This window comes from Streptopelia decaocto (genome assembly GCF_964273445.1).
Source record: "Streptopelia decaocto genome assembly, chromosome: 8".
NCBI classification, from domain to species: domain Eukaryota; kingdom Metazoa; phylum Chordata; class Aves; order Columbiformes; family Columbidae; genus Streptopelia; species Streptopelia decaocto.
In genome coordinates this window covers 5,686,011-5,713,915 of record NC_138662.1, presented here as the reverse complement: position 1 = coordinate 5,713,915, position 27,905 = coordinate 5,686,011, and the positions used below count along the sequence as shown (strand labels likewise).

General features: G+C 39.2%; 1 protein-coding gene across 7 annotated transcripts in view; it reads left to right on the top strand.

Moving 5' to 3' along the window:
• Positions 1–27,905, top strand: part of PBRM1 (polybromo 1) — a 62,482-nt gene that overhangs the window by 33,862 nt on the left and 715 nt on the right. For 4 of the 7 annotated variants that reach the window (XM_082059819.1, XM_082059817.1, XM_082059815.1 and 1 more), the window contains 14 exons: positions 769–874; positions 2,148–2,790; positions 3,619–3,830; positions 4,720–4,905; positions 6,337–6,494; positions 7,409–7,675; positions 9,060–9,205; positions 9,509–9,666; positions 10,324–10,507; positions 11,750–11,960; positions 15,912–16,113; positions 23,878–24,033; positions 26,415–26,485; positions 27,685–27,901. In XM_082059819.1, the coding sequence (XP_081915945.1) occupies positions 769–874; positions 2,148–2,790; positions 3,619–3,830; positions 4,720–4,905; positions 6,337–6,494; positions 7,409–7,675; positions 9,060–9,205; positions 9,509–9,666; positions 10,324–10,507; positions 11,750–11,960; positions 15,912–16,113; positions 23,878–24,033; positions 26,415–26,485; positions 27,685–27,901 (2,917 nt within the window). Of the gene's footprint in view, positions 1–768; positions 875–2,147; positions 2,791–3,618; positions 3,831–4,719; positions 4,906–6,336; positions 6,495–7,408; positions 7,676–9,059; positions 9,206–9,508; positions 9,667–10,323; positions 10,508–11,749; positions 11,961–15,911; positions 16,114–19,942; positions 20,102–23,877; positions 24,034–26,414; positions 26,486–27,684; positions 27,902–27,905 lie in introns of all 7 variants that reach the window. The other 3 variants (XM_082059821.1, XM_082059818.1, XM_082059820.1) reach the window with 2 other exon arrangements.

Below are 27,905 nucleotides of genomic sequence, written 5' to 3'. Positions count from 1 at the left end.
TAAGCTGGTTCCTAAATTCTCGTTATTCAACCTCAGTTAATCATGAGAAGTCATCAGCATGTGATTTGGAGCTCAGAACCTCTTGTATTAGTTGGAAAGAAACTGGCTTTGTTTTCATGGAAGCGGAGACTGTGAGAGACCAGACTCAAAGACCTGACTTATTTAGTCGAGCAAAAGGATTCTGAAAGGAATATGCTTTTCCCTTACAAATGTATTGTAGAGTGTTTCTATATTGTGATGTTTCTTAGCCAGTAAGCATGATGTAGTGGAACAGAGTGGTGGTAGGAAACCTCCAACTGTTACTAAAGAGGAACGTGACCAGCTACTGTACAGGATTTCAGGGTGAGGTTGTATTCACTAGGGTTGGAATACCCAGGAGGACTGTTCTAGTCCTGTGTACCTTGATGGAATCACAATGCTTCAAGAGATCTTTAATTGCTCAGCATAATGATTTGAGGAAGAAGTTGGTAAGACAACTTCGCCTTGTCATTTCCTAGTGTTTGGAATAGAAATGCAGTTTTATTGGATAATTTATTCAAGTTTTATATCTTTCTGATTTAGATGGCATTCCTCAGTTCTGCTTACCTATTTAAGTCTATTGAAGGTGTACATTTGAGAAATAAGCCCTTGTTTTTAATCAAGTACTTGGTTTTGCATTCAGCTTTTTCAAACTAACATTTAAATGTTTCTTGGGGGCTAGTTCTAAACTAGTCCGAACACGGTAAACTCTGTTTTGTTTTGGTTTTTGATTACTTTACTGATTAATAGGTATACAATGATGCCCATATGCTGGAAAAGATCCTTAAAGAAAAAAGGAAAGAACTGGGACCCCTAGCTGAAGATGATGATGTTGCATCCCCTAAACTAAAGCTAAGTAAGGCAACCTCATACATTGCTATATGCACCATTTCAACACTTAGGAAAACCCCACAATACAGATTAACAGATCTTCCTTTTAGAATAGAAGACATGCTAATTTACACTGACATGCAAAGTGGAATATTTTCAAAATTGTGACAGCAATAATGTGTTTTGTATATGCATATAATAAAAACTAGTTGTTGCATATAGCATTTTCTAAGAAAAGTAACTTAGAATGAAGAAAGAAAACTTAGGAATGGTTGGAATGACTGATATTTAGCCATGTGGTGTTATCAAAATGTCAGATGCTGCATTATGTGCTCAGTAACACTTCATTAACACAATGAACGTGTGCTGTTTGGATTGCTGGCAAGCAAGGTGCTTCTCAGACTGAGTAAATCTCTCAGTTTCTCTGGTCATATGTCTGGGATGTCCACAGAATGATAAAAGAAATGTGAGCTTTACTTGGAAAATTATTGAAAACCATTAAAAACACCAAAGCAAAATTTCCAACAATGTCTGTTCCTAGAGCTGTTGCCCTTATGAACTAGAGTTGCTACTGTTCAAATCTTATGTCCCCTTAATATGTGTTCAGAATTTAGCAAACTGAGAAGGATAAAATTGTACAGATTAGCTTAAAGAAAGTAACTGCACACAACCTACGTGAAATATACAGCTCTTAGTTAAGATACAGGTAGTAGGGAATTCACCGGCAGAGACTGTGTAGTGCAGTAACAGAGAGCCCAAATTAACCAAAAAGCTAATCTGATTTATAATGCCATGGAAGGCCTTATATTACATTTTACCTGTAATAACCCTCTCTAATTTGGCATAAATCTGTCATAAGGGAATCTGATAATATTTAGAATGCTTAATTTTAGTGACAGCAAAAACCTTGTGATGACTGGATTTTAACAGCTGTAGAGAGAAATTCATGTAGAGCTAGTAAGGCCAAATTGAATTTAGAGGAGTTACTAATAACGTTAGGCAGGAAAATGTGTTTTCCATGGTCTGAGGAGATCTTTGCAGGGTGGACCACATAGAGGCGTGATTCTGTGTTTGCCAAAAATAACATTTAAAAAAATATTCATAAAATGATGAAAAATAAAAGAAGCTACAACTTGGAATGGGCTCCATGTTGTGAGCCTTCTGCTCATATCATAAAGTAGTTCTTCAATAGCAATTCTCCAATGTAAAGGAGGTGGACAAAGAAGTGTACGGACTCTGGTTTTGTAATTATTTTTTCTTTTTTTTTCTGCTTTTTTTATTCCTTTTTGTCTGCTTAGGTAGAAAAAGTGGCATTTCTCCTAAAAAATCGAAATACATGACTCCAATGCAACAGAAGCTGAATGAGGTGTATGAAGCTGTTAAGAATTACACAGATAAAAGAGGCAGGCGATTGAGCGCCATCTTCTTGAGGCTGCCTTCTCGGTCTGAGCTTCCTGACTATTATGTGACCATTAAAAAGCCTGTTGACATGGAAAAGATCAGAAGTCACATGATGGCAAATAAATACCAGGATATTGACTCCATGGTGGAGGACTTTGTAATGATGTTCAATAATGCTTGCACATATAACGAGCCAGAATCTTTGATTTATAAAGATGCCCTGGTCCTGCATAAAGTTTTACTTGAAACTCGGAGAGAAATAGAAGGAGATGAGGATTCTCATGTGCCCAATGTCACCTTGCTAATTCAGGAACTTATCCATAACCTTTTTGTATCTGTTATGAGCCACCAGGATGATGAGGGCAGATGCTACAGTGACTCCTTAGCTGAAATTCCTGCTGTTGATCCTAATTTCCCCAATAAACCTCCTCTGACTTTTGATATTATCCGAAAAAATGTTGAAAATAATCGCTATAGAAGACTGGACTTGTTCCAGGAGAATATGTTTGAGGTACTGGAGAGGGCGAGGAGAATGAACAGGTGAGTGAAGCCATATTTTTCAGGTATCCTTTGTCTTATCACGTAAGTTTTGCATGTTAATGTTTGACAAAGGCTGAAGTTTTTTTTAAGGTCTTTGCTTCCTTTGATACGGGTGTTTAGAAAACTAAATCTCAAAAGCTCTGTCAGGTCTTTAGTGGAATGTATGCTTTCGTTTAAAAACAAGGAGGTAATTTTGATGTTAATCTTCCAAAGGCACACCTGATGAAAACCAGGTTTGCGCTAACTTTCAAACTGAGGAAGTGAAGAGGAGCTTTTCACCAACTGCTTGACTAGTGGATTACTCCTTTAGAGCAATCGCAGTTGTATGAGTTATGGTAATATTGTGCAAAAAATATGAACACTTGCAAATTCTTGCAGTGTTTTATTTGAATCAGGTAGAGTACTTGAGGATGTATCAGTGAGTTCTTGTCTCTGAAGGAGTTAAAAATTAAAACATCTACTAACAGGAGTATGGGTAATTAAAGGAAGACAGTTTTCTTAATAGTAATGTTATTACTTGAGTTTTCAAGACTTAACAGATTGGAGAGGGCAAATGGCAAGTAATTTGGTCACAATGAGTTACCTTTGATTTTTGTGGTATTTCAGGACTGTATACAACAATACTGGTTTAGGTGAACTATAACACAAACTGGCAGCAGAGTAGCAGGTGGAGCATGACTTGCCTGTTTCTGCTACTGCTTGTTATGAGTAAGCACAGAAGTCTATTGGTAGAGCGAAGCTTTAGTTTTATCAGTGATTGATGGGTGTGTGTTTAGAATCCTATTTGATGCTACACAAACTATGTTTCTGCCCTGTATTTTTACACAGGACTGATTCAGAGATTTACGAGGATGCAGTTGAACTTCAGCAGTTCTTTATTAAAATTAGAGATGAACTTTGTAAGAATGGAGAGATTCTTCTGTCACCCGCTCTCAGCTATACCACCAAGCATCTTCACAATGATGTAGAAAAGGAAAAGAAGGAAAAGCTGCCCAAAGAAATAGAGGAGGATAAGCTGAAAAGAGAGGAGGAGAAGAGAGGTAGCTACTTTCTTTTAATTAATTTAAAATGTATTAATTGAAAAACGTACCTATGCATATGATGTATCCTTTGCTGTTGCTGCAGCTGCACCTTCTGATGGGACCTTAATAGTCTGCTTGTCCACCAAAGGTCTTGTATTTTATTTTGATCCTTCTCAACCATGCCAGATGGCTTCAAGAAAGAGGTGTAGGTAGATGCTAACCTATGTAAACTCTTCCATCAGAACACATTAGTGTACCAGCTATTTCAAGCATATTATAAAACAATATTTTTTTATTAGAGCCATTATGTAGGGCAAGAAAGCTTCTATGTAGGTCCTTTATGTTTCACAGTTCACGGCTGTTACTGTCCATATAGTCGTTGTGGAGCATGTCTAGGGGAATGAATAAAGCTTTCTGTTTATTCCTTTCCACAGATGGGAGCAGAACTGTTAGCTCTGTCCTTGAATTGTATTCGTAACATGGTTCGTCTTCCTGCATAGCACTAATATCAGCATCAGTAAAGTCTGGTTGCTCCAACCAGGCTCAGTATTACAAGGGGACAACAGCTGTGATGCCCTTTTTCTGTTTTCCTTTGAGAGTTAAAAACCCCAAAGAAAGCAAAACGTGCCTTTCTGAGGCTTCTGAGCTCCTTGCTGTCACTGGGTTCTTCTTAACTCACTGGAAGGGCTCAGAAAAATTGGACCGAAGAAGGGAAACTCAACCTTCAGCAGCACCAGTAGCAGAAAAGTTAGCTGCACAAAGCACACTTAAACCTTCCTTCATGCTGGAAGTCAGTGGCATGTGGCACTTGTGCACGCAGCAAAGGGTAGGGGCATTCATATCGGCAACCTTGGCTATTGTGGAAATGTGGCATTGCTAATGTCTGTTTTTCCCTTCTCGCAATAAGAAGCGGAAAAGAGTGAAGATTCTTCTGGGTCAGCTGGGCTGTCAAGCTTGCATCGGACCTACAGCCAGGATTGCAGCTTCAAGAACAGCATGTACCATGTAGGAGATTATGTGTATGTGGAGCCTGCAGAACCCAACTTGCAACCTCACATAGTCTGTATTGAGAGGCTGTGGGAAGACTCAGCTGGTAAGGGTGTCTTTGCTATAGGAAAACAATACGGTGAAACTTCTTACTATTTAAAACTTCCAATTTGAGCTTTTTCTGTATAAATGGTATTTATTTTATTTGCAGAAGTATGTGTGGGCTGGTGAGTATTTTTCCTGTTTCTGAGTTGCTTTGTTCCAAAGAATATTGCAAATACAAAGTTCTTGGATCAGTACAAACTTTGTTGTTGTTCTTCTCTACCTATCCTCAAATGGTAAGCATCCCAGAGAGCTGGCTGTTCTAAGCAGGATGGGCTCCTTCTAATTTAGGCACAGAAGAACACTTGGGGTTTTTCTGCACTGAGAAATCTGAACCAAAGTCAGGCACATTTTAACTGCAAACGTTCCACAGAATGACTCAATTTCAGACCTTGCCTTTGTTACATTTCAGAATTGAGATGAATCTTGCATTTCTTAGACCAAATCAAGCCATAAGAAGTACTGTTTGTTTTTTTTTTTTCATCAGTGATGCCTTCTGTTTGCAGTAGTTACTTCTCTTAAGTTTAAGGAAGGGCAGAGATGTGGCAAGTGTATCAGATAAGCACAGTGCACTCTCAGCAGTCCTGGAAACTGCAGTTGCTGAGGGGTACAGTGGAGTTAAGCATTTTGGTTCCCACTGTTTTTAAAGGAATGGAATGGATGCATTACAAGGACAAATTAAAAAGACTGTGACTCTTAAATTTGGAAAGGAGAAATATAAGGCAGGATATAATTAAGGTCCGCAAAGTCCTGAAGTGGGTAGATAAATTGAATGCAGAAATACTATTTAACAAATCCAGCAGTACTAGAATTAGAGGGCACTCATTGGCAATAATAAATCAGATTAAAACACGTGAAAGTGTTTGGCTTTTCAGTACAGCAGGTAATGAGCTTCCTGGCTTCCTCAGGAGTTTGTGGAGGCAGATTATATCAGCAGGTTCAAAAATGAGTGAGACAAGTCCATGTACAACACATCTAAACCAAATAATAAAGGGAATAAGCACCAAATAATAGGCAGATAAAGAGAATAACTCTCTAACGCCTTTAATGCAGTGACTGTAGGAGGAGTGGAATGAGTTACGTAGAGTGGCCAAGTTACCCAAGGTTCTTCAAATAATCAAATGATTGTTGTGTAGAATGTGAAGCCGTTTCAAGGCCTGAAAGTCAAGATTTATAAATAAGAACTGATTCCTCCTTTATTTTGCTTAGTCAGGTTTTACTGGGGTAAAAACAATTGCCTGGCTTTTTAAATGAACTGGTTTTCCTTAGCTGGAACAGTTACAGAATCTTGTCCTGTTTTGAAACAGTTTGCTCCCAGTATGAATGACTATGTGGCTGATTAATCAAATCTATAGTTGTTTTTTCTTGCTCACTAGAGAATATGCCACTTTACATCCGTTTCTCTCTCACGTCTCTTTTTTTTTTCTCTTAATAGGAGAGAAATGGCTCTATGGCTGTTGGTTTTATCGACCAAATGAAACGTTTCATCTTGCAACACGAAAATTCTTGGAGAAAGAAGTTTTCAAAAGTGACTATTACAATAAAGTTCCTGTTAGCAAAATTTTGGGCAAATGTGTGGTCATGTTTGTCAAGGTGAGAGACTGTTCAGACTAATTTGTTAAGCAAATAGAATGTTCTCCGCTGTTTTCTTGAAGAGCTGTAGGCATTCTAACATAGAGACAGTCTACTAACGCTTAAGTAAAATAATACTGTTTGTATTCTTCATTTGCTTCATGACATATGTAGTTCATCCAAGTGATGGTGCTTCCAGGTGCTGGTTGGTTTGTAGAATCATATGTTTATTAGATAATTAGCTAAGTGATTTCTCAGACCATGTAGTAGAGAAATTGCAGGTAACTTCTTAAATGTTCCCATAAAAGCATGTAGATGTAGGTTTGGTAGAGGGGAGACTTGAATGGCTTCGTAAGAGGATGAAGTGGTTAATCTCTGTCTCAAGTTGGATTCCGCATTGCTCTTGTGCTGGGGATTTCTGTCTTGTTCACAACACATCTCAACCAGTTTTCTGAAGGTCGTGTGTTTGTATGGAACAAAGTGCTCCAGCAGCCAAGTATGTGAATGGGTGTCAGAGTCACATATCAATGAGCATGGAGCTCCCCGCCCCCCCAAAAAAAAAAACCCGATGGTCTTGTCCTCTTTCCAAGTCAAAGCTCAGAAGTCTTGTGAAGGTGGTTTTGGGCTGCAGATCTTGTACTTGCTAATGTACCATTTTGGTAAACAAATAAAGCCTAACTGTTCTCACATAACCTGTGCTGAAATGAGCTTCTCCTCTAAGGGTGGGATTTCTTGTTCGCTTTTAATTTTTAGTATAACTTGAATGTCAAACTAGAAGAAAAGAACACAGCAGAAAGACTTCATTAATCTATAAGTGTTCTTGATATAAATGAAGAAAAGAACTGGGAAGCATGAGAGGGATTTCACTGTGTGTCTGGGGAATATGTGTGTGTGTGTTGCCGAAATATTTAATCTTTTTTTTCTTCAATCTGCAGGAATATTTTAAATTGTGTCCTGAAAACTTCAGAGATGAGGATGTCTATGTCTGCGAGTCACGTTATTCTGCAAAAACAAAATCTTTTAAAAAGATTAAACTGTGGACTATGCCTGTGAGCTCTGTGAGATTTGTCCCACGAGATGTACCCCTGCCCGTGGTCCGTGTTGCTTCTGTATTTGCTAATGCAGACAAAGTAGATGAGGAGAAACAGGCTGAAACGTTGGAGGACAGTAAGGTGGACGAAAGTATCCTTCATCTCGAAAAGGTATGGAAGATAACAGTGGAACATTGATTATGGTTGACATAATAAAGAATGACAAAGTGTGAATCTCATGACTTCAGTTCCACAACATCCAGACAAAATAAAATATAAAGAAATATGTTTATGTTATAAATTATGTTGAACGCATTTGTAGATAAATACAAAATATAAATAGACTAAACGGAAAATAAACTGTGTACATATTTGCTAGATTCTACAAATGTTTCAAATGCTTTCTTGTGATCATGTGAAAGTTGGTTTTTGTGTGTGGGTGGGTTTTTTTTACCACTTCAGAAGAAAAAATACAACTTTACTGTAAAGCTTCCCTTAAGCCTAAAGAATCAATAGAACTGAAAGTCTAGTTTTAGTTCATGACAATACTAAAATGCTTTATTGTGTAGCATTTCAGTAAAACAGCCAGTACCTAGGCAGTGGTAAGCAACACATAATTTTGTGACCTATTTATGGTTGAAAACTTAGCAGCTTATTGTCAGAATGCTTAAGAATATTTTTGTCCAACATACTGGGTAAAATGATTTATTGTATTTAGAGACATAAAATAAATTTAAATAAATGTGTTAAATTCAATTAAGTTGAAATAAATATATCTAAAATAAATTTAGAGCCATGAAAAAATAAACAGTCGTTAAAAAAGCCACTTTACGTTGAGTTCTCTTAACAGAACCTCCGAACAGAATACCCAGCATGCTCATTGTCAGCTTTAATCAGACACTTAGTATATGTTATGGTATTTATTCATATGATAACAAAAGAAGGAATTATTTCTACCAAGAGAATAAACATTTTTGGTGTTTTTTCCTTCCGCACCTTGGGGAGACAGCCCATGTTTTCATGGCTTTCTGAAAACCTAGACTAGAAGGTCAAATGAGGCACAATGTCAGTTTTAACTAAAAAGTAAGACATTGAATAGGGCAAATGGTATCAATTTGCAAGCAATACATGGAGTATTTATATTATTATATATGGAAGTTGAATCATTAAATTTCTATGTATGTTAACTTGGTCATATACTCAATTCTTGGCTCTTAAGCATGTTGTGCTTTAAAACAGACCAACAACATAGGCTAACAAGATTTGGCTTGGCCGGTTAACTTTGAAGCAGCAGAAGAGGACCTGTAAATTACTGTTCTGGCAAAATTACAATTCTGTGAAATAGGAAAGCTTGTGACATACATGGAGGGTATCTTTGGCTTTATTTAATTTTTAGATTTCAAGGCCCCTCGCTTTTGCATCTACATTTCTGTTTAGTGTTTACCTGTTATTGGTAACATAAAGATAGAGCAAAGTCTCTTACTTGCACCTGGCTTCTTTTTATGTGTTTGGTTTTCATTCATCCACAAGTTTCTAAATGGATATTCTTCTCCAGGAGAAAGAAGACGTTCCAGTAGAAATGTCCAATGGAGAGCCTGGCTGCCATTACTTTGAACAGCTCTGCTACAACGATATGTGGCTTAAGGTTGGGGACTGCGTCTTCATAAAATCCCATGGGTTAGTGCGACCTCGGGTGGGAAGGTAGGTGCAGCTTCTTCATTTGCAGTTTGTCTATAAAAATAACTTGGACAAAAGATGGACTTGTTGCAAAAAGTATAAAAGAGGTTGGGGAAAAAGAATCTTCTGAATGAAGCTAAGTGTTATAAGCTCTTAATAGATTGAGGCAGAAGTTTAGCTGCCTAATAAAAAAGTTATACAGTTGTACAGTTGGAATAGGCTGTTCTTCTGTTCTCACTGACAGTCTTCCTGACCAACCTGCATCCAGCTGTCTCATTGAGGACGGATGGCCTTTCATTTATATCAGTGGTTTGGTTTTCCTTGCAGAATTGAAAAGATGTGGGTGCGAGATGGAGCTGCGTACTTCTTTGGTCCAATCTTTATACATCCTGAAGAAACTGAACATGAACCAACTAAAATGTTCTACAAGAAGGAAGTGTTTTTGAGTAACTTGGAGGAGACTTGTCCGATGACTTGCATTTTGGGTAATTATTAACAGCTTTAAATCCAATGGGCACTCTTTCTTTTCTTACACAATCTGAAGTAATTTATAGCTATGTGTAGGCTTGATTCCAAGTATATTTTTTTCACATTGAGTGGGGGAGGAGCATTATTCTGTCCAATTCTAATATGTATTCCTATATATGCATTCACCTACAGTGAGAATTTTCACTATAAGAAAGTTTTCTTAAAATAAGGGAATTACATGTATATCAAGGCCAGAGAACAGAAAACTCCATGATTCTCGCCTGTTAATATAATTACTCCAATATGTGTTACCTGGAAAGTCAGTTCAGAAGGAGGTTGAAATTTGGTTTGTTGCATAAGATGATGACTATGTACTTTGTTTTGTAGTTATGATGTTGCGCTAAATATAGTCAACTGACTAGCAGTCATGGGGTTTTGTTATTTGCAGGTTTTCTCATTCTTTAAAAAAAATCCAAAAGCTGCAGTGAGTTCATGTAGGTTTCTCATGAGAGGCATTATTTAATACAGATATCACTTGGTGTGTTTTCCGTAGTTGGGCCAAATATCGGGAATCCTCCAGACTTAAGAGACTGGCAAAATCTTGAATTTCCACGCTTTCTGTAAACAGCCTGCAAGTGTGGCTGCCTTCTTACCCAGCTCTTTCATTTCTCCAGGAAAGTGTGCTGTTCTGTCATTCAAAGACTTCCTCTCCTGCAGACCAACAGAAATCTCTGAAAACGATGTTTTTCTTTGTGAGAGCCGCTACAATGAAAGCGACAAACAAATGAAGAAATTTAAAGGGCTGAAGAGGTTTTCACTCTCTGCGAAAGTTGTAGATGATGAAATATACTATTTTAGGTAAAAATGTGATGGGAATGTGGGTGGGGGGTCACCTGAGCAGTGTTCTCTATTGTGGGGGACTGAGCCCGGCTGGCAGCCACCCCCCCACCAGCCACTCACTCCCCCAGCAGGACTGGAGAGAAATTGGAAGGGTAAAAGGAATAAAAACTCCTGGGTCAAGATAAAGGCAGTTTAGTAAGTGAAGCAAAGCTGCACACACAAGCAAAGCAAAATAGAGAATTAATTCACTACTTTCCTCAGCAGGCAGGTGTTTAGCCATTCCCTGGAAAGCATGGCCTCAGCATGGGTAATGGTTACTTGGAAAGACAAATGCCATAACCCCAAACGCCCCCCCTTCCTCCTCCTTTCCCCAGCTCTTATTGCTGAGCACAATGTCACAGGTTGTGGAATATCCCTTTGGTCAGTTTGGCTCAGCTGTCCTCATTGTCTCCCCTCCCGACCCACGCGCACCCCCAGCCCAGCCTGCCTGCTGGGGGCAGAGTGGGAAAAAGAAAAGACCTTGAGGATGTGCCAACACTGTTCTGCAGGAACTACAACATCCCTGTGTTGTCAACACTGTTGTGGTCACAAATCCAAGACGCAGCACCAAGCAGGCTACTGTGCAGAAAAATAACTCCATCCCAGCCAGACCCAGTACATCCCAAAAATGTCATAGTTGTAGGAGAAGGTGAATTTTTACTAATCTCAGTTTTGGGGAAGAAGTCCACATAAAATCAGTCATTTCATGGTCTTAATACTAGTGGATGTTTTCTTTTTCTTCTCCTGACTTTAGAAAGCGTCGTTACCTTATCAGATTAGTAAATTCTCTTAAATGTCATTAAAATAATTAAGTCCTCATTATGGGTAACAAATAGCTTTTCAGTTGGTGAACACTGATATTAATAAAAATATTAAGTTCTAGCTTAAATAAAATGTAAAATCTAGGGAAGATGTGGTGTTAACTGCCTTCTATTGCACAAATTAAGTATTGCTGCATTGAAATTGCCTTCTGACTCATAAAAAATTAAAACAAACAAAAATCCTTCAATCAAGTGACTGAAATGAAACACTGGCCACAGACACTGAATGTTTTCTACTCAGTCTTCTGAAAGGAAGCACAGGCACATCCCGGGTCACCATTGTTTCCGTGTTGTTCAGTGATGAGGGAAGGTTGGTTTTCCCTTCAAAAATGTACACTATCTCCTATAAAGTATGAGTATATTTTTCATCTGCTTTTTGTTTTCCTCCTCCACCTTTCAGGAAACCCATAATTCCTCAAAAGGAACCATCTCCACTACTGGAAAAGAAGATTCAGCAGCTAGAAGCAAAATTTGCTGAGTTGGAAGGAGGCGATGAGGACATGGAAGAGATGGGGGAAGAGGAAGGCGATATGACTGAAACGCCTTCTATGCCTCAGCTTCAGACCCCATTAGCTAGTGAATTGGATATAATGCCTTATACTCCACCACAGGTAAGGATCTCCTTGAGAAACCTTTAAACCTTTATTTTCCACATTCTTTGCCCATCCTAAATAAGCAAAGCAACCGTAATATTTTATCATACACACAGAAGAGATTTATACTTCAGTTTACAAGTCTATGGAATAAATTACATGGAACAGTTTTGGCGTATCCACTATGATATCTTGGTGGTAATATTCTATTAAAATATTTGTAAAGGAAATCATTCAGTTAGGGAAAATCTAGGGTACATTTTTGTAGGATATGTTAACATTATTTCTAATTAGTAGATTTTCTGTGACACTTGTTCAGAGATACCATGTCCTTATGTTTAACATACAGTTGGGATGTAAGGGTTTAATTGTATATCTCAATTTATCTAATGCCCATTTTTAAGCTTTTCCTTAAATTTTGAAAAAGCTAGCATTTTGGGTGTTACAGTTTTGCTACATTTTTAGAAAATGCTGTGTATCATCCTCAGAGGAAAAAAAATAGCTTTTTTAGTATTGAGTTAACCATTCTTACTTGGAAATAAGAACTTGTTAAAAAAAGTCAGAAGAACTGATGTCTTAGAATCTTACACATTAATTTGCTGATAAATAGGTAGGAAGTAAATGAGGAATCATGGTGGTTCTTTGCCGCTTGAATGCAGCATGAGTCATTTCTGCCACTTAACTGAAGCACTGTTGATCCCCTTCCCACTTTTGCTGTGTTTCATACACAAGCCCTGGTGTTCATGTAACTGAGTATTGAAGCAGGGTTTAACTGGAAATTAACCTAACCAAAAAAAGTTTGGTTGCACCTGGATTGGACCCCTTATCTGTGTAATCGTGTTGCCACATCCAAGCCAACACCAGTGTTGAAGAGGCGACAGGAATGGGCTGCTGTGAACAGGAGGGTTTGAAACCAGCAATCTGGGTTTCTGCCGCATTGCACTGGCTGTGAGCTGGCAGCCTTGGCTGTTGGGGAAAGGATGTGACCCCTGGATAGAAATAACTGTCTTTGAGTGTCACCAAGAAGAGCTGATGAAATGGAAAGCTTTAGCTTGGTTTGATTGTGATTTTTGCCGTGGGGTCAGACCACCCAACATGTTTTGCTGTGCAAGGTTGGTCTTGCTGCTCTTATTTTAATGTGCTGAATTTCTGAAGTAGCATGAGAAGTCTTGCAGAGTATTACAAATAGAAAGCATGTTACCAGCATTAACTCATGTAACACTTTAGGAAGAGCAAGGTAACTTTTTAAAAATCAAAATACCATTGTTAATCCTGGCAGCTACTGAAAGCAGTTTAAATAGGGATCATTGGACATGTCCTCAAACTGCCTTCTGCAGCGTTCACTGTCTTTTGAGCTCCTTTGTTTTCTCTCTTTCTACATAGCTACATTTTGCTCAGATTACCTTGAGAAGTTTTATTTAAACATTAATATATGATATCTCTCTAAAAAGCCAGTTTGACAGTTGCACAATTTTATTTTTTAATTGTTTGTAATGGGACAGTCTTGCAGAGCTTTCAGGATAACTGATCAGAAGTCAGGCTCAATAGATATATCCAACATGTGTATATGTACCTTTGGACCGATGTGAATTCTGAAGTCTAGAACTTGAAGTAAAAAAATACAAAAACAAATAAGGAAAACTGAAAAGGCTCAATGGCAATGCATGCTGAGAAGTGAATGGCGATACACAAGTGCCCTGGTGGATTCCTCACACCGCTGGCTTGGAAAGAAAAGGCACGTTGTGTCTGAGCTGGCACTCGGAGCACCATTTAACTCCAGTGGGGAGAGAACTGACGTACAGCAGAGAAACAGACTTTCTTCTTCAGATTATCTGTTCTATTTATGTCCCTAGTGAAAACTGTCCTTTTAAACTGAGCTCCTAGGTGAAAGGCATGTGTTTGCTTCATGTTCTCTTAAATGTATAGAATTTTATTTAACAACTAGTAAACCCCAGAACTTTAAATTTTTTTTTCTTTCTGCTAACAAAGAAACTCTTGCTACACCTATGAATAAAAGGAGTCGAGACAAGTGAATTGTGGACTTTGACAAATAGATGGATGATGCTTTTCTGCTGCAGTTTGCTGTGAATCAGGTTGAACCTAAAATAGAGAAAGATGCGGAACTTCATTATTTGCTTTAGCAAAACAGCTGAGAAAAGGCATAAAAGCGGGTCCTGGTTTACTTCTTAACACAACTAAAACCGAATATGCAGTTATCTGACTCAAATAGAAGAGATCCTGTATCTGAGATGTAAAAGAATGGACAAGATAAAAACCAAATTCACAATTCTTACAGTTTCCCAAACTCCCGTTTACCCTCCCAAATGGGTGGGTAGGCTTTTACCTTACATTACTGTTATCAAAACTGTTGCAAGCACTATAAAGGCAAAAGCAGCTGATAAGCTTGTAGCTATCGAAATACAGATGTATGAGAGGCCAAATATATAATTAAACCTTCCTGTTTCTGAACTGAGAAATCTCATTCACCAATGTGGGCTTGCCTGAGAAGCCAGAATGCATTGTGCCTGCCATGTGTGTCGTCCCAGAACCTGCATGGAGCTTTCTTCACCTCCTCCATCTTAGAGACTAACTGAGAAGACTTCATCCCCAAAAGACAAGTGTTGTCTTTAGGTTCATAATGAAAACACTAAGGATGGATTGCCATTTGAAAATCAGTACAGTGAAGTTTGAAATAGCATGCAAGTATGCCTCAGTTTACCCAGTGCCTTGCTTAAGGTGATGAGCAAGACTTTTTGAGTGTCTTGGTATCACTGAAGCTTTGTTTTTAGCTGAGAGAGGAGTGTTGAACTGTGGGATCAAAGTGGCAAGGAGAAGTGGTCAGTAACGTGGCCAGAATTTCAGGGCAGGAAGAAAACAGTTGCATCTGTTTTTCTCGGCTTTTTTTCCTTGCTGGCTATTTGGAAACAATGAGACTTTTCAATATGTGAGAAATGTATAATGTTTGGGATATGAGAAGGGCCTTTGGGGGTTTTTGGCTTGATGATACATTTGTGGGCTTTAAGATCATAGTATGGGTGAATTACGGTCTCCTGTGACAAATACAGCTGGAAGGAACCTTTAAAAAGGGGGTTCCAGAATAGGTAGATTTTTTTTGATGGCTAAAATTTCAAGGAGCTCTCACCAGGGTGTCCGTGGTGGGAAAAGCAAAGGAGCAAAACTTTTGTTACCTATGAACATACAAAATGTGTTGTGAACCTGTTTGTGCAGCTGGGGTTTGAGGTTTGCAGGGAGAAATGGCTACTTAAGTAATGGGAGCTGAACACTTGAGAGAAAGGAAAGTCTGGCAGGCAAAGCAGAGAATGCTCAGGGATGAGAAGAGTGGAGGATGGAGCCAGGGAGGGCAGAGGTTGCAAAGGCCCCGGAGGAAATGGGGAAGCATTTCCCTCAAATGTGCCATGGCAAATAAAATGTTTTACTCAACTAGTGTTTGTGATGTTTCTGAACAGCATAATGGATGAAATCTGTGACATAACACAATGACTTTTATTCTCTACTGGCCTTCCAAAATAGTCACTATTTGTTACTCAGTGTTTCTCAGTCCAGTCCTCTCATTCAGTTTGCAATGATTTCAGATAATAGTAAATGTTCTGTGTTGTCTTACTGAGAATTTTTGAAGCCTCAGTTATAAAGGTGGCAATGTCTGGAAGGGTTGAAAAGCATCAGAACATTGTGGGGTTTTTTGTTGTTTGTTTTGTGGTTTAGGTTGGTTTTCTGTTGATTTTTTTTTTTTCCTTTGTACTTTTCATAAGTATGTGCATATGCCCTTTCATGCGTCAGTAGGAGATGCAGTCTCTCTTTTAGGGGCTGTATGTTTGGATGGTCCTTGTGCAAATATGTTCAAGAGAAATGTGGGAGTATTTTGAAATGCTATTTCTTATAGCTTAGAATTTTGCACGTCAAGAAGCTTCTCTTTTGTACTCTTGTGGTCATAACTGCTTTTTCTCACAGTCCACTCCCAAGTCTGTTAAGGGCAGCACCAAGAAGGAGGGATCAAAAAGGAAGATCAACATGAGTGGGTACATCTTATTTAGCAGCGAGATGAGAGCTGTGATTAAAGCTCAACACCCAGACTACTCGTTTGGAGAGCTCAGCAGGCTTGTAGGAACTGAATGGAGAAACTTGGAAGCAACGAAGAAAGCAGAGTATGAAGGTAAATAGAAACTAAGATGCTAAATGCTTTTCTGCTTTTTTTTTTTTTTTTTCTTTCTCAATGCATTCATTACTGTTATTCAGATGGCAGGTTTAATAAAAGAAGATATTTGTGTTTGTGTTCTGGACGTACCTTAAAGAGAAGTTCATATTGAGAGATGACTGAAGAGGAGCAAAGAACATATTTAAGTTTTATAGTGCACAACTGATAATTTAAATGTCTTTGCCACAAATAAACAAGTGAACAGAGACGAAGAAAATGGGGATGAAGTAGAAGGGGCATGAAGCCCCTGGGTTGGAAGTCAGTTGGAAAAATGGTTTGTGAAAGTTTCCTTAAAGGAGGACTGGGGGGAATTTTGGACAAGAAGCTCTTCAGAGCTTTAGTGGCAGGTAAGAAGGCTCACAGCGGAGCAGGTAAAAGGTATTTGATTAACACTACTTAGACTCTTAAAAAGCTGTGGTAGAATAAAATCAAGGATACAGAATCTGTAATGATACTGTAAATATGACCTATTGTTCAGTCTCCGTATTAATCAATAGTTGTAACTGATTTTGCTGAGAGATTTCAAATCCTGAAGTAAGCCTAGGAATATTTCATAGGCATGAGATACTTTAGACGTTTCTCTTTCTTTCTTTCTTTCTTTCCTACTGATATTGGTCACTGTGTTTCAACTTTACTGGATTAAAATAAAATACAATTGATTTTTAACAGCAGGTGCTTACCCAAGCCAAATACGTTGGCTTAACATCCATAGTTAATTACTCTAGTTAATGAGTCAACACTTCCAATAGTAAAACCCATTTTTTTAAGCAACTGTTGCAATTTTATTGGAAGAAAATGCTACTTTGGTTAAGAAAGTTTCAACACCCTGCGAAGTTATTGCCTGATTAAGTTATATAACTTTTTTGCTTTTTGAAAAATGAGGATTGGTAGGTTTTATGCCTACTCATAACTTAAAGACAGCTTTGATCTTCAAACTAGTAGTCTGCATGCTATCACTTCCACCCTCAGCTGCCTCAGTCCTTTCTGAATGTGCAGTAGTAGCTCTTCGCAGTTCTGGAGAGTAAGACAGCAGCGCTCAGCTATGTGCAAGTTTTCTCTGCGAAGGGAAATGGTAATGCTCTTTCTTTCTGAAAGTACCATGGCCTTACTTTTTTCCTGTTGTAGTTTCCTTCTCCACCCTTCTAGGTGCATGTGGTGTCTTTTTATTGACAGATTCCTCCTTACAGCCTAATTCTTCAGCAGTAGGATGGGCTTGCATGTCATCGCTTCCTAGCTTAGCGCAGCTTGACATCTTGCACTTCTGCAGGAAGATGTACCTGTAACATAATGGTAGCAACAGTGTCTGTCCACTGTATTAATGATTGCCTATGTGCTTCTATTTTAATCCTCTTTCTCAATCACAAACTTTCCAAAGCTTTTGAGTTTTGGGCTGCAGTTTCTCTAGCTTGGTATCTGCCCAGAACTAGATTTAGTTTTATTTGGTTTTGAGGGGTTGGAATGGGATTACAAGGTGTCTGAACTGTGTTTGCTTACCATGTGTGAAAGGAGAGAAACTCTTCTCCTTCCACTGTGAGGAGCCAAAACTGGCAGGCTCTCTAGTGTGGCCGTGCAGCAGGGAGCAGGGAACAGGCATGGTTTGACACTGCAGTGAACAAGTGCCTTTCTGTGTTCTGGTGAAAAGTAGTTTGCATTTTAGATCCATTTTGACACACTGAAAATTTCATTTGGTATATGTGCAGGGTAACAGTCACTTTTTCAGCAATAGTTGAGCAAAGAACAGGCTGCATTGGAAATGCCTACATGGCTAACTGCCCTGGGAAAACTCCTCAAAATAAAATACAGTAACGCACAGGATTGAGGTAAAGGCCTCTTTTAAGGAAAAGCTCTGTTCAAAGCAGAAGGTCTCTTTCCTGTCTCTTGAGATGTGTTAGGAATGTTGAGTGATCTCAAGTCCTGGCCTAAACAATTTGGGTTTAGTATTAAGGTGAATGCTCAAGGCTGAACTTTGAGGTACCATCTTTGGCAGTGTTTCATCTGTGAGTTCTGTGCAGTCACAGCGTGAATAGAGACCAGGGAAAGCCTCAAGTGTTGTTCTCCCTCAGGTCCTTCTTCAAAGCTCAGCACTCCCAAGTCTGATAAAACTGAATGCTTAACACTAATTTCTCACTCAGAGTGTCTTCAGAATTCTGCTTTTGTCTGACCATTATTTTTTTAGCTGGCCAAAAGTATGTGAGAGTCTGCTCTCACAGCTGCTTCATCTTCTTCCCAAATGCTTGCTCTGCTCTGAAGAGAATTATCTCATTTTTCTACTTTAGGATCTACCTTCAAATGTCTTGTGTATTTTGTGCTTAATCACATATGAGTTGCCTGTAGTAAATTTAGGAGTTTCTGTGCGTCGTCATCTCTTCCTGAAATGCCAGAAGTGAAAAGGAGGAGGGAAATGCCTTTGGAAATGAAACTGGTCTTTCAGTGTATAGAAGTAGTGCTAGAAGCTGCACAAACAGACTCTACAGGAGACAAATGCATGACAGACTCTTGAGGTCATATACTAGAGAAAACAAGTGGCATTGGCAGGATGCATAGCAATCTCCTTCATGAACAACTTCTTAGGCTTTGTTTGACAGAGGACCTTGATTGCTGTTTTAGTGGTAGTTTTCTTCTTTCACCAACTGTCAAAGAACTTCTAGCCCTGCATTGACTTATTAAAAATTGCTGGAGATGTATGCTGCATCATTTATTCTTTGTTGTTCCTCATTGCGTCAGTCAGATCCAATGTTCAGCAAGAAATCAGCAACTTGCATGTCCCCAAAGAACCTTGAGTGGGCATCCAGTAAATCTCCTTTTTTTGTTTGTTCGGGTGTTTTTTTGTTTGGTTGTGTTGTGTTGTTTTGTTTTGTTTTCTTTCTTCTTCTTCCCATGACCCTTTGCCTCTCCCTTAATATAAAATTGTCCTCTGGTCAGATTCCCCTGCAGTAGATCTTTTGTTCTTGCAGTCACAGTGAGAAACTTGATTGAGATAATGACCAGATTCATCGTGCAAAGGACACACATGACCTCCAGTGAGCAGCACAATGTGAGTTAGACATCTTCAGGAAAAAAACAATCTCAAAGGGGAGCAAAATGGGGAAAATGACAGGAGGAGGCAGAGAAGAATATTTTTGGTTCATCAAACTGCTGCTTGTTATGTTCCAAACACTAAGGACCTATCTACACTAGGGAAACTTTGCAAATGCTTCCCAACTTTGTCACCACTTTTCAGCTGCATCAGTTGTAAAATATATGAGGAGCCCAGGAATGAATGGGCCAGCAGCTGGCACTGCTGTCTGCTACTTGCATCGTTCTTGGAGGCGCGGCTGATGGACACGGTGTGTAAGAATTTCCGCAGCAGCCGGTCGCGGGTCTGTGCCAGCTGCCGGCCTTGGCTGTAGCTGGTTTAGCTGAGCCAGTGGTGTGAAAAGAGGGAACGTTTTGCCATGTTTTCCTAGTGTGGACTGAGCCTAGTACTGGACTGCTGCTTCATGTTGGTAACACTGGTGTTATTATCAAATCTGTTCTTTGACTTTTAAAATTTTTTATTTTATTATTTATTTTTATTTTTTTAAGAAAAAGATAAAACTTTGTTGAATTTTTTTTTGTGGAAGGTTCTCTAAAAGTCTTAGCTGCAGCCACATGAAATCAAATCATATGCTGTATAAAAAGATTCATCTGTTCTACTTTATATTTGACTAAACTATGCCAGTGTTTGACTAGTCCTTTTTAATGAACAGATAATATTTTGAAATTCTGGGTTACAAAACAGAACTGAAAATCTAAAATACTTTTACAGAGCGGGCAGCTAAAGTTGCTGAGCAGCAGGAGAGAGAGCGAGCAGCACAGCAGCAGAATTCCTCCCCCCGGGCAGGCACTCCTGTCGGGGCTCTTATGGGGGTGGTGCCGCCACCAACACCAATGGGAATGCTCAATCAGCAGTTGACACCCGTTGCAGGTAAAATGTAGGAGCTATGACCATTTTTTCCTCATCCACTATATCAACCCCCTTCATAACTCTGAACACTCTCTGGGGTCACGTTGTTCTTACGGAAGGAAAAGCTCAACCTCTTCAGTCTTTCTTCATGATGAGTATACATAACCACAACAGTAGCCTGAGAGTCCCACATTAGTTGCTCCGGTAGTGAGTAGCCTGTTGAAAATGCAGGGAAGAAGGGTCCTCCTTGTGCAGTAGTTCTGTTCTGATTGTGTGCCGTTATGGTTATTGACTCTGCTTTGCAGAGGTCATGTTTAGGCCTGCTACAGCAAGAGGGGAGTGAGCTAAGTACCCTTCTAGTGCATGCAGCATCAGTGGCAGTGGTAAAGGAGGAGGAAAATTATTTATTTTTATTATTGTCAGGAAGGTGAGAGGCAAACAGATTTTAAATCCAAGCAAAAGTTTTACGGAATTGCTGATTAGACACTGGTAAGCGGAGCAGACTAGGATCTAGAGCCATTGCAGAAACAAACATGAAATGCCAACATTGCCAGTTTCATCAGGTGATTTTTAGAATAGAATTGAGCTTGGGGAACTCTTCCATGAGGTCCCTTTTACTGGGTGTTATGCTTATGACCAGTCATAACTGGACTTGAGTTCATAGGGAGTATGCTTGGAATTAGTATTTTCAGGACCAGATCTGGAGACTGTGTGGTCCACTGGAGATTCTTGTGTGGGAATCAGCCATACATCGGTGAGAAAATGGATTAGGTATGACTTGATAAGTTGTTTTCCTTACCCCATTCCTGATTAAAATAAGTTGATTGCTTCAGTCAAGGTCAAAATAGTGCTGAGTAGGTAAAGATGAGTATTCAGAGGTTTTTTGTTTGGAGTTTTGGGGGTTGATTTTTTTGATTTTTTTTTTTTTTTTTAAAACTTTCCCTGAAGGCATTCTAATTATTCCATTTATTCTTTGGTCATTTTTCTTTTTCTTTCTCGTCTCACAGGCTGCAGCCATATTTAGAGCTGACAGCCCAAAGTGTTTTTCATCATGGTCTCTAAATCCCTTTTCAGTAAATATGCTGTGTGGATGTTCAAACTGAAGGCACATTCCTTATTTGCTTCACGGTCTCCAGATTACAAAGCATTTGTTTACCCTGAGTTGCATTCTTTCATTTCACATTTGTTGTTGGTTTGGGTTTTTCTTCTTGATAATTTCCCTCTGAACTGTTTGCAGTTTGTGTGTGTGTACACATCTCTGTATATATATTAAGAAAAAAAACAAAACTCAAGTTCTGTGGTGCCAATCCTTTTTGTAAATAACCTACTTCAATCTAGATTATGTAGAAGCGTCATCCTCTTGTGGTTGTGTTTTTTTGGTTGAGTTCTTGTTTTGTTGGCATCGAGTCACTTTTGCAGTTTTTTGGAGGTAGGTGTTGATGGGCAGCAGTACTTATTATTAACACTTTCTAAAAACTTTTCCAAAAATGTGCATTCTGCACACTACACATGCTAACTTACATCCTGTGGCAGCCTCCTCAAAACAAACCTGTATTTAAGGCCATCATCTTATTCAAGCTGTTAAACGTTCAGATCTCTTCACTTTGGCATTGTGAAATCCTTCCTTAAAGTGGACGATCAAGTAGATCTTTTCAAACTCTTTCTGTTTTTGTGGCCCATTTGAAAAACAGAGTCTTTCATCTTTTGGTTTCCACAAGTCTTACTTAGAAATATCTTATTCTGTTGAGACCTCTTTCACATCCTCCTTCATCATTTGGTTGCTTTTCTCTAGTTCAGAGAACTTCTCCATCGCAGAAGTCCAGAGAACTTCTTCATGGCCCACAGGTCCAAGAAATCTGGATGCCTTCTGAGACACGTTTCTCTTAGCGCTCAGCACTGTAGTTTCTTGTAAATTTAGGCATTGCAAAAGTTTATATAATCTTACTTTGTTACACTAAAAAATGGCAGAACAAGTAATTTGAAAGACCTTGTAGATCTCAGCCGTGGGAGCTGGAAATAGTTCACCCATGTTTACTAGTTCAAAATCAAAGTGGTAACTCATACATGGGATATGAAAGTATCTGCTCTTATAACCTTATAATGACAACTTTGTTTAATCCAGCCAGTTGTTGAGTGAGTATTTGACTTGGAAGTTTAGAAATGAGCTTTCATGATCAATAAATATGGGTTTGTTTCATTGGAGGTTTGGTCTTGTTTTGTTTTGTTTGTTTTAAAGCTTTGGAAGTGTATGTAAATGCATTGAAGGTGCGATTGCAGCTTGTGGTACACTGGTAGTACCAGGCAGTGGCTACAGTGAAAGCCCTTTATTCTAGGGATGCTTTTGTTGTTTTTCTTCTTCTACTTTTTCCATTAGAAATAAGAATTTCACTATGTTAATAAAGAGGTACCTAAGACCTATTTGTTTAATAAGTGTCAATTAGGTGTCCTGTGGAAAATGAAAGTTTGAGGAAGATCAGTTCTTTATTTTCTTGTTGTTTGCTCCATGTGAAGCTTTTGAAATTTCAGGTTTCTCACCTCTGTAGCTCTTCCTGAGAACGTGACAAATTTAGCTTGTATTTTGGAGCTGTTCGAGATGTTTCGATCCTGAGCTCATGACAACTTTGTTTTCAGTCAAAGCTGGTGTGAGGTTTGGGCCAGTCTTAGTCCAGAAAGCCCTGTTCTGAAAGTTTCTTTTCCAAGTTACTGGGTGTGTGGCAAAGACTCAGTAAGTGGTTTCTGGGAACAGACTAGAGAAGCCCCAGCAATTTTGCATTTCTAACCTTGTCTCATCTCTCTAGATCTGCTTCTGTCCTCTGTTGTATTTTCATTGTCTTTCCAACCCCTTTCCTTGGTTGCCTGACAACGCATCCATTTAAATGAAAACAGCTGAGGGACAAGCACGTTACGTTCCAGGACCTAATAAGTGTAGTGCAGTTATCTTGTGGAGCTTCACCTCATGGACAGCAACAAACCTGAGCCAAAACCAGAATAAGCTCTAAATTATCTTACGTGCAGGAAACTAAAGTTACGAGCAGCAACACAAGCCCATCTTTGTCGTATCATTGATTTTTCCTATAGATACCTTGAAAACCTTGTCTGTGAAATTCTGTGAGGGACTGCAGATGCTCCTTGTAATTCCTTCTCCTTCAGTCTCGTGCTGTGGGTTTCAGTTGCTGCAGCCCAGCACATCCAGTGCTGTCACATTTAAAATTTGAGTTACTTCCTTAGTGCATACTGCCGATTGTTTAATAAAAATCACCCCTGTCACTGCCTTTACTTTTAAGAATGCAAATGTTGTAGGGCCTTTGTGTGTTAGTTTTGCACTGCAGAAAAATGTATAGGTTTTTATTTTTGTTCCAGTCAGGCTTGGTCTCTGAGCTTGCCCACATAGCAGGGCTGTACATGGAGCTTGTGTAGTTAGTGTTGTGTTTGTAACGTCTATGCAGATGGCAGAGCTTCAAGCTGTATTAAAATTGCTTGCGTTAGTAACATTTTATTGTGGCTGAATTTGTTCCTTGTGTTAACATATCTGAATATTCAGCATTTATTGCCCCATGAGAAACATACAAATACACTAAATACTAATTCATCAAAGGTATAGTGTTTCATATTTATAACTTTATTTTTAATTTTTGTTCATTTGTGCAATATACTAATTGTAGTATCATCTTGCTGTACTAAAGATGCTGCTTTTTTTTTTTTTCCCTTTTTTGTTTATTGTGGATAGTGCATGTCTTACTGTGTAGACCATATTGCATGTTATTGATGCATGTTTGAAATTTGTTGTGTCCTTCAAGGCATGATAAGTGGCTATCCACCGGTGCTGCCACCTTTGCAGGGCCCAGTTGATGGCATTGTTAGCATGGGCAGCATGCAGCCACTTCACCCAGGGGTGCCCCCACCCCACCAACTTCCGCCAGGTATGCCAGGCATCCCAGGCATCCCACCACCCGGTAAGAATGTCATCCTCATTCCCTCCTTATTTCGCTTTCATGTACTTGCTGTTTAATCAGTTGTTACAGAAATTATCTGCAGCTTGTTTTGGTCATAGCTTTTGTTTCCGAACATTGAGGGTTTGTTTAGCTGCAGCACCACACAGTGCACTGCTGAATATATGAGTTATATGCAACACATTGACAGAACAGCGTGTCCAGTAAACCAGCAGGGAAAGGTTACTGGAGAAACTGCTGGTGACGCTGCTCCAGCAGTAGTTTTGCTCCAGCCAAAAACCTTGACAATTGTGCTTGAGCTTAACAGAGGTCTGAAAAGCTGAAATCAGCCTGTTCATGTCCTTATGTCGTTTGAACAGCATCCTTCCACTCTGCCTTTTCTTACTTGAAGTGGGCTTAGAAATGAAATTTATCACTGTCATTCCTACCACACTTTCAGTCTGTTAACGTTTATCAATAGTCAGACTGCACTTAAACGAACCCGGTCATGTAGGACCCCTTGGCCATTGGGCCACTGACATGTGTTGTTATAAAACATCATTCAGGTTAAACCTCATTAGTGGAATAATAACCAGAAACATTTGTGGATAGGATGATTTTAGTATATTACTTTGGCCAAATTTTGAAATGGCTTTTCAGAGCGTATCTACTATGTTTGCTCATTTTTTGCCCCACTTGTGATGAAAAGTGAGGCTGAACGAAATAGAAACATTTTTCCTGTGTTAATGCCATTAGCATGTCCCAATGATGGGGAAAAGTGTTCATCTGCCCCCTCATCATGTTTTCTACTCATTTTTTCAGTTTTTACCTCTGATAACTCATGTGTCTATTTAAAAGAGTGCATACCATGCATTCAGCAGTTAAACAAGCAGTGGAGAGAAGTGGTCTCATTTGTCTCCCCTTGCCCACTTGCAACTGCATTTATCAGAAGCTCTGTTAAGACTTTATCTATATGTAAATTGTGTTTTGTTTGTTTGCTTGGTTGGTTGTTGCTTTTCTTTTTAAAACCATCAGTATTAGGTGTGCAGCTTGCAGCTTCTTCGCTGGTGTGCAAGATTCACTGTAATGTCACATAGAGGGAGCAAGAAAACAGCTGGATGTCTGTGACATTTAGCACACATCAGCCAATACAAATGTTTGGGAGGTGAATCCAGGACAATGCATTTCTTTAAAGAGTGTTTGTCACTGGAGAAGTGGGCTGTGTGTATGGTGTTTCAAACCGAAAGGACATGGATTAGGAAAATAATAATGCCTGGGAATGGAGGACCACAAGAGAAGTGGTGCTGAATCAGGCTGGGTGGGCTCAGGGTGAAGCTGTGCTCTGACAATGGGAAGGTGAGGGTGCCCTCCTCCAGACCTATTCGCTTTGTACCAAAAAAAAATCTGTGCCATATTCCACAACCTGTATTAGCAATGTTTTTCCAACTCGTGACTTGCTGTTAGTTCAGATGCATTTACAATGGAGTCTGTGATAAAATGGAAAATGCATCTGAAATACACTTTAGTGTGCAAAATGCAGGGTCACATCTTTTGATCACTGATAAAAAAAATCTGCATGCAAATTAAACCTATAGGAAGAGCACAGCTAGTTAGCAGCTTTTCCAATGAATGAATATGAGAAGTGACATAGAAAGAAAATCAGGAGCACACATAACTTTCATTCTTTCAGACCAAGGCATCTGTATGTAAAGTATCAGGAACTACGTGACTCATTTAGATTTGTAAATTTTTGTATGCAAGATTGGAACGGGTATTTTCCGCTGCACTCTGTGCAACAGGGAAAAGCCTCAATATGTTTGAGAAAAACTAATGATTTTTATTTTTTCAAAATTTCTTTCAAATGTTCATTGGTCTCATATATAAGACAAATAAGGGTTAACCTGGAGGTTGCATTTTATGTTAGTGAGATCTGATGAATTTGTGCAATGGCTTGGATTTGCTCTTGCTGTCAATGTATTTTATAAACCTGAACACAAGGAAATGTTAAACATTGCTAAAGCAAATCAGCATTTACTTTCTGAAAGGATTCCAGGAAGATCCTGTAAAGCCAGAGGCATGTATTATAAATGAGAAGATTTAGCCAGGCAATCACTAAGTAACGTGGAAAAAAACCAAAACAAAACAAAAATTATTCACTTTGCATTTCTTTAATTCACCAGGCCACATATCAGTGTTTGGTAGTTGTCAGGTTGGCTTTTTTTTACATTCAGAAATTTCTAAAGTGTTTGTTTTTATTGGGGAGAGTGGGATAGTTAAATGTTGTACATCTGCTTAAAATAGCTGTGAGCAAGGATATCAAAGTAAACATTCTTACTATAGAAGACCAAAGACATATTTGCCACTACTCTGAAATAAGACTAATTATTTTATATTTTGGCATATAGGTGTTATAGGCCAAAATGTGTCCCCCATGGTAGGCACTCCAGCACCCGGAGCAAGTCCTTTTGGACAGCAGGTGAGTCATTTTTGCATGTTCTATGAGGCTCTAAGGCTCTGGATTAGCATTTGAACAATATCTCAGTTAAGACATGCGGGTGGGATGCACATGGCCTTTCCCAGGGAGAACACGAACCACATGTACACTGCTCTGATTAGAACCAGCTAATGTCTTACACTCAGGCTGTGTGTCTGTATTTGTTGGTCAAATTGCTATTAGACTAATTAGGTTCTGTCTAGTGGGATAACTTCCGCAGTATAAGCAAGACAGTGTTTTGTTTTCCTTCTGTTAGACTAAGGCGAGTCATTTCAACACACTGTTAAGCTGCTGATAATATAGGTTTTGCACACTTGGGTGATGCAGAGAGGATGCTTTCCGCTTTCTCAGCCATTGATGGGTGTTTGCTCCCATGTTTCACAAACTGACAAAGCAGATGTTCATTGGCAGTTCAGAATTTGTGAGTTTAGATAACAGTGATTATCAGATGTTCCTTCTCAGTGATTAGTACAGATGAAGTGTTCAGCACATTTCCAATTTTATTGACTAAATTTTTGCATCATGAAGAGAAATGTGATTTTTGCTGGTGTGTGTAAAGAAAAACAGAAGTTAAGTGAGAAAGTAGTAGAGTGTTTATGTCATGACATTGAGTTACTCCAGACCACAGGATATCTGTGCTAAGAGTTCTCAGTGCTGCTGCTTAATCATTATGGTGGGAATTCTTCTGTGTGACACGGATTTGTGTGTGTGTGCCTGCGTTTTTTGCCTGACAGCGATTAGCATTTATTCTGTGGAAATATCCCAGTTGTCCAAGGATCAGAGTCAATTTGGATTAGAAGTTTTAGAGAGAAACCCTGCACTTCACAGACCACACGGACTCTGATCAAATTAGAGAAAGTGTCAAATAAAAAGGAGGCAAAAGGGATGATTAAGGTTAATAGGAGAGAGGAGAAATGGTGATAGTAACCAGAGTATGTTTACACAGATTAGAAGTACGAGCAATGAATATGGTTTGTTTGCACTTCCTCTCTCTGTACGTGTCGGTGACTGCACAAGAGTGCCCTGGCTGAAGTGGGCGTCTTCCAGGAAAATGTCCTTTTGCCTTTGCTCATCATCTTGTGTTGAAATTCCATTGCGTGAGGATGACCCGATGCACAGATGTGAAGTGGTTTCCCTGCAGTTCCCCCTAATGTGATCTTTCCATCGCTTTGTCACTGCAGATAGGGATCCTCGGCCCGCCAGGACAGCAGGCACCCCCTCCGTACCCCGGCCAGAGCCCAGCAAGTCAGCCGGTTATGCAGCAGCCCACAACTCCCATGTTCGTGTCCCCTCCACCAAAGACACAGAGGCTTCTCCACTCTGAAGCCTATCTGAAATACATTGAGGGGCTCAGTGCTGAATCCAACAGCATCAGCAAGTGGGACCAGACCCTTGCAGGTGA